Raw genomic sequence first — 6949 nt, 5'->3', positions numbered from 1 at the left:
GCAACATGTATTCTTCAAGAGAACTCCTGAATACTTGACCATAGACACAGAGATTAAAAGTATTTATCCTGTTAGGTGTCAGACACTGAGGGGATGGTGATTTCGGCCTGCTTCCTCATTTGGGAATTCACGGATTCCATATTATCTGCAATTCCTAACACAAGTCTTTTGATACAATTAGGGTTTATGTCCAGGAGTATAACTTGCTCATTTTTAAACTGTCATCTTTCAAGATCTGGCATGGGACATGCTTGACAGCAGAAAACAGAGGTCTCAGTAATGCAGAGGCAAGGCAGTTCTGAGCAAAGGGGAGTGCACTGAGCACAGGGATAGAGAGTCAGCCCCCTTAGTGTGTTTTAGATGTGGGTGGGTCCCTGGTGGAGCTGAAGAGGAAGCTCTGAGCCCCTGTTTACTCATCCATAAGGTGAGCACATCTTCCTTGGCTCCTTCATGAGGCTGTTGCCAGGACCCCACATACATGACAGTGCCTGGAAAGTTTGAAGCTCCTTACACAACCAGAGGCTGTTAGGAAAATCCACAGTAACACAAGAAGGCATCAGGACAGGTTTGGCTCATGTAGCAGAGAGGATTTCTAATGGGCTCTTTTTCCCCAAACAAGAGTGGGATATACTGGGAGCTACAAGGATACTGAAGGCAGAGGGGATGTGGGAATTTGTGCCAATCCCTCTTCCCTGCCTGTCACTGCTGTTTGGATGGCATCCAATGACAGAACTCAAAGGTGAACTGTGAAGCTACTGCTTACAACCAGAGGAGTGAGCCCCAGGTCCAGGAAAAGGAGCCCAGACAACGCACCCCTCTGGGAAGTTCTTCATAGACCTGTCTCAGCCTCAGCCTCATCTGGAGCTCTTAACCTCCTTGACAGCAGGTACAAACCAGAGAGTGTTCTCCATCTGCTCAGAGCACATCCCTCAAAACCGGATTACACCCTAAGTCTCAGAGTCACACTCTGTTACTCGTGTGGCCTGGGCTCACTGGCTTAGCTTTGTCTACTCTGATTTTCCTCAAAATCAAATTATACCTAGGAAGGGCAAAAAATTAGATGGGGATTCTCCCTAGCTAGTACTAAGAGAAAAGGAATGCTTTAAATACACCAAAGGCAAGAAGCCAACCAGAGACTTGGTAGCACTCCTCCTCCACCCCGTACACAAAATACAAAAGAAGCACTTCAGAAAGCAGAAGCAAAAACCAAACTGAATCAAAAAAAATTTTTTTTCTGTCTTGGTAATGAAAGACAAGAGATAGGAAATCAAAAGCCAAAGATAGTAAAGAAAAACACTTTCAATTTAGAAGTCAGGAGGCCAGGGACAAGTTGGTTTGAATCATTGGCAATCAAGGTCTATGCCCTTGGACACCTCATTTAAGGCAATTGAAGAAGTAACTGTGAAGTGCTGCTGTGTGTTTACTTGGCGATTGCTATGGTGATAGCTGCCTCCCAATCCCTCTTCCCTGCCTGTCACTGCTGTTTGGATGGCATCCAATGACAGAACTCAAAGGTGAACTGTGAAGCTACTGCTTACAACCAGAGGAGTGAGCCCCAGGTCCAGGAAAAGGAGCCCAGACAACGCACCCCTCTGGGAAGTTCTTTATTTGTATGTGTGTGGGGGTGGGGGTGGGGGTGTTACCTATGTGTGTGCCTGTGAGTATGTGTGTGTGTGTGTGTGAGAGAGAGAGAGAGAGAGAGAGAGCCCACACTTGCATTTGTGTGTGAGAGAGAGAGAGAGAGAAAGAAAGAGAGAGCTGAGGTTCAACAATTAGGATAGACTGGCTAGCTATCAAGCCCCAGGGACACTGTTTCTTCCCCACCCTGCATGGGGGTAAGAAATGGATGCTACCCCAGGCTTTTGAAATGGATTCTGGGGAGTGGGCTCAAGTCTGATGTTTACACATCAAGCAGTTTACCAGCTGAGCCATCTCCCTGTTCCCTAAGAAAGGTTTTAGAAGGGACGTTGAAACCTATAAGCCTATACATGAAATAGGCTTATAGATGAGATGAGATGAGAGTGAGCCTTGGACATAAAGAACAGAATGCTTACGGATGAGTGTCCAAACTTGGAAGTTGTGTTAGATCTTGGTAGGGGAAGAAACCTGCCTAAGATCCACAATGTTTTCCTTCCCAAACAATGTGTGTTTTAAAAAATTAAATGGCACAGTGACTGGGGTTGCCTCTCAGTGTTCCCCTGAGAGGAATAAATGATGCTGGGAGAAGGGAGGGGGTTTCCCAGAGAGGCAAGTGTGATCGGGAACCTTAAGGGAAGGTTTCTGATGTACGGGCGGAGGTGCAGCAGTAAACAACACAGGACCATGTGGGGGGGAGGGCAGGGGAGGGGGGACCCTTGCAGACTGTCTTAGGACAAATGAGAGGCGAGCTTGTCTGGAGTCGAGATGCATTATCTATGAACAGTGGGAGATACGGCCTGCTAATGGGGAGGTAGGGAGGGGTCGGACTCTGGGGACCTCAAGACAGAAAGAGGAGCAAGCAACATTATCTGTGGGCTGAAAAGCAATGATAAGGTTCCAGTCATCTCACCCACTAGTGTTCAGGGAGGGATAATTAGATGTAAATTACCTCAATAATTTCTAAGAGTTTTGGGTATTATATTAGATATTTTAAATGGACTGGAATGGTCATGCTTCCATCAAGACCTGAGAATGCACTTAGGGATAGGAAAGACCAGATGAGAACACATTACTTCTCTGAATGGAAAGGATAAGGAGTCCAAGGGCCCCAAGAGACCATGCCGGGACATGGCTGACTTAATTTTTTATAAGTGATCCAGAAAAAGTAGAGCAAAGAGAAAATTTCCGGGCTGCAGCTCATATTAAACCCTTTCAGGTAAGAAAATGCTATGCCAAGTGGGGGAAGGGCGGGGAGAAGGGGGACAGAAAGATGTCAGTGGGACATCAATGTAGAGAAATGTAAGTCAATGCAGTCAGATAACAGTAATCCACACACAAGGTGTTGTGTTCCAGGCTATCAGTTCTGACCTGTGAAAGGGATCAGGGTACTCTGTGGATTGTTTCCCAAGGGCTGTGGCCACACATGCTTTGATCAGGAGATCTAAGGAAGGGGTGAGTAGTAACAGGGCAGGACCCGAGAATAAAAGAAGGTATCCTTTCTCTATGAAAGAACTCCACATCTGGAGACAGCAGTCGGTTTGAAAATGAACTCCTCCAGATATCCACAGAGGATAAAAAACAAAACAAACAAAACAGGATGAAGTGTCTCTTCATGATGGGAAAGCTTAGGCTGGGAATGGAGAAGGGTGGGAGAGGTGGAATAATCGAAGCCTGTAAGGCTGTTAGGATACAGAACCTTCCCTTCAAATCCTGACACATCTAAGCAAACTGTATTCTCTTAGTGTGCGAAATACCACAGGCGTGAGCTCACTCAGCTCCATCTTCAGAGGTCAAAGTCACAAAGCCAGCAGGACCAAGGTCAGGCGAGAGCCCACACATCCTAAACCCAGGGCAGACCCTTCTGCCTTACCTGCACACACTCAGGGAGTCTGAAAGAATCCTACTTTTGCTACAATAGAAAGCCATGAATCACATCACTTTGATAGAGCTAAAACCACACACTAGAGAAAGTTTTCATTGAAAGTCAGCTAACAATTATGAACCCTTAAGAGACAGACTATCAGCTGGGCAAAGGATTCTTTCACACATCCTAAATTTTCTTTAAACACATCATTTTTGGAGAGGCTGAGGAAATATGGAGCTTCCCTCCTAGAAAACATACACTTTTCACATATAAACACAAATTAGCAGGAAATTTCAGAGAATTTATGGTCCCTTGAGTCCTTTGCCCAGTTAAAAACTGCTGTTCTAGCAGATTCTTCTAAACAGCATGTCTACTTAACAAACACACTTCTCTCAGGATAATTCAGGCAATCACCAATTTCCTCCAGCAACGTTAACACTGGTTCAACATTATTTTTTAGAATTGCTGCCTTCTAGGCTGGCAGACAGTAAAGAAATTAGTACAACTGTCCCCGACCCCATACAACATAATGTCCTGGCTTCAACATGAACAGACTAGAGTCAACTCACTAGCTCTGTGACCTTGAGCAAATTACTTAAGCTCTCAGGGTCTCTATCCTCATCTGTAAAATGGGGACAGGTGCTACAACAAGCTCACAGAATTCATGCTGGGGTTAAATAAGCAAAATCCTATCAAACATAGCGCCAAGTCTGGCCCATAGTGCACGACTGTTATTATGCATGTATCCATGCAGGCATTATACATGCATCCATCCAATCCCCTCTTGGAGCTCCGACTTGCACATGCCAGTGATGAGCAGCTCACCGCCTCCTGGGCTGGCTGAGCACCTCCAATTGTTACAAACTTCCTGCACTGGGCCGAAATGTGCCTTCTTGCAACCCCCCACCCCCACTGTCGGTTGGCCTCAGCTCTGCCCGGTGGGGCCATGCTGATTGAGTCTATCCCGGCGGCCCTTCAGCTACCAAGACAGCGATCCGGTCCTTCCTCGCCTTCCTCCCTCCCCCTTCTCCAGCTCCAACATCCTCGGCTTCTCCTCTGCCCACAACACACTGGCTGCGCTTACTATTTACTCCGAGGCGAGGCGTACCGTTTCCCTCACACACAGCCTTGCAGGCCACACGCCCCGCTGTCACCGCGGCCACCCGGACCCTCCGCTCCGCCCCCGCCCGCCGCCCCTGTCCGCGGTGCTGAACCGAGCCCTGCTCGCGGGCCCCGCCCGGCCCTCGCGCTGACCCGGCGCCAGGCCCCCCGAACGAGGCCCGGTCGGTGCCGCCCCCTGCCCGGCCCCGGCCCCGGCCCGGGCCCCGACCCCGCGCGCCTGCCCACCTGCCCGGCGAAGGGCGCGTCCGCCCCGGCCGGCTTCCCGGCCCCCGCCGCCGCCGCGAGGCAGCAGAGCGCGGGCAGCAGCGGCAGCAGCCTCCCCGGGGCCCGCCAGCCGCTCCAGCGCGCGGCCTGGCCCGGCGCAGCGCAGCCGCCCCGGCTCCTCGGCATCCCGGCGGCGGGGGCCCGGCCGCCCGGCTGCGATGGCGGCGGCGGCGGCGGCGGCGGCGGCTCCGGCCGGGTCCTCCCGCTGCAGCCGCTGCGGAGCCGCCGAGTCACGGCGCCGCGGACGCGCGCCTGGCCCGCCTGCCTCCGCCGCCGCCGCCTCGGCCGCCGCGCGCCCCCGCCTCCGCGCGCCCCGCCCCGGCGAGGGGCGGCCAGGGGCGCGGGGGCAGCGCCCGAGCGGGACCTGCGGGCGGCGGCGGCGGCGAGGCTGCGGGAGGCGCTCGCTCCAGGCGCCGGGTGCAAAGAGGGCAACCCCGAGGGAGGGTAGAGAGGCCAGATAAATAATGCTGGCCTTCGGGCGGCTGACCGGGCCTGGGGTCTGTAACCCCAGGCTAGCCCTGGGGGGAAAGGGCTGAAGCGTGATACTGGAGAAAAGGGGTCTGGGGAGACCACCTGGGTCGGAAGAGAATGAGCTAAGAAATGCTTGACATCGGAGAAGGGGTTTCAGAGGTTTAGAGGCGTGATGCTGAGAAACAAAAATAAAATAAAAAATAAAAATAAAAAACCAGACCTGGGCAGTGCTTCACTGGGGTCGCTCCTTTACCCCTCAGAGGGAGAGTGATCACCCATCCCCTAAATGTCCCACATTGATGGAACACCTTCTAAGGAACACCAGCAGTACCCTGGGCTTCTCTAGGGCTACTAAAGCAAAAAGGGACGCTCATGAGCCAAGGTGTAGAGGGTTACACCTAGTAAGAAAATGTAAGCACTACAACAAACAGGATACTGCCTACCAAGTGTAAGAAAGGATTCCAGGGTCCTGGCTCAGGGGGTCTGGAGGAAGGGCAGTGGGGCTCTACCAAGGCCCTGAAGGAAAGGCTGGAATTAAACAAGGTGCGGGGGTGGGCGGGAAGGGTTGAGGCAGTGTGTGTGGAGTACCTGTGTGTCCCAATAGGGTTTCTCCAGAGATCTGCTGGGAAGTGAGAGAAAAGGTGAAGGTGGTGAAGGTTGGGATTGTCAATTGGGTTCTTCCAGACGGGATGGTGACTGGGGGTTTTCTTGAACAGGATAATGTGTAAACTGTGGTTGTTTGGTAGTTTGGAGGTGTGGAGCAGGCACAGACACACCTATGTGCAAGCACTGGCTCATCTCAATTTTACTACTACTGTACACCGTTGCTCCTTGGAATTTAGTGTTTCATGTTAGTCCCGTCCTCGGGTGAGGAATGAAGAGAATATTGGGAGAGGACTTCAATAGTCACCATAAAAGGACACGCAGATCACAACAGTAGGTACTGTTTATTGAATGCCTACTACATACCAGGCACCGGGCTAAGCACACCACTTAATTACGCCTCCCGCAGTCCTGTGAGAAGCCCCGTGAGTGAAACAGGTTGTTATCGTAAACCAATTTAGGATAAAGAGGAGGCTCTGACTAAGTTTGCCAAACATACATGATTCATAAGGGTGCAGCTGGAGTGGTCTGGCCTCAGAGCACATTTTGTCTGCTAGGATGGTAGAGGATAGGGGTGACAAAGGACATCGAAGGAGGTGATGGCCAGTGCAGAAGGTGGACTATGGCATTGTCACAGAACTGGAGTCTTCCTGGTGAGGACTAGCCTGGCGGAGGTGACTAGGAGCTGGGAGTTAGACCTCTGGAAACCAGAAGCTGCTGCAGAGTCTCTGAGGTGGGTGGGCACAGGGATGAGTTGAGAAGAGATAAAGTGTGGCAGGCAACGCTGAAAGAGCAGAGTGGGTAAAGGGCGAAAGGCCAAGGGCCACATCTGGAGACAGCCAAAGGAAGAGCCTACCAAAGAGACTGGGGTAGACAAAAGACTGAAGCAGGACTGGACAGATGGCTCGGTGGATAGTGTTTGCCATAGGAGCATGAGACCTGAGTTCAGATCCATCCTACCCATGTGAAAGTCAGTTGTGTGTCTGT

General features: G+C 51.4%; 1 protein-coding gene across 1 annotated transcript in view; it reads right to left on the bottom strand.

Annotated features, from left to right (window-relative positions):
• The window catches only part of Mmp24 (matrix metallopeptidase 24), a 45276-nt gene extending 40262 nt beyond the window's left edge, over window positions 1-5014 (bottom strand). The window contains exon 1 of the mRNA XM_034495352.2: window positions 4850-5014. Coding sequence (XP_034351243.1) covers window positions 4850-5014 — 165 coding nt within the window. The remainder of the gene's footprint in view (window positions 1-4849) is intronic.
• Window positions 5015-6949: the final 1935 nt, after the last annotated feature.

This window comes from Arvicanthis niloticus, chromosome 2 (genome assembly GCF_011762505.2).
Source record: "Arvicanthis niloticus isolate mArvNil1 chromosome 2, mArvNil1.pat.X, whole genome shotgun sequence".
NCBI classification, from domain to species: Eukaryota; Metazoa; Chordata; class Mammalia; order Rodentia; family Muridae; genus Arvicanthis; species Arvicanthis niloticus.
The sequence above is the reverse complement of the archived record's forward strand: the minus strand, read 5'-3'. Positions and strand labels throughout refer to the sequence as shown.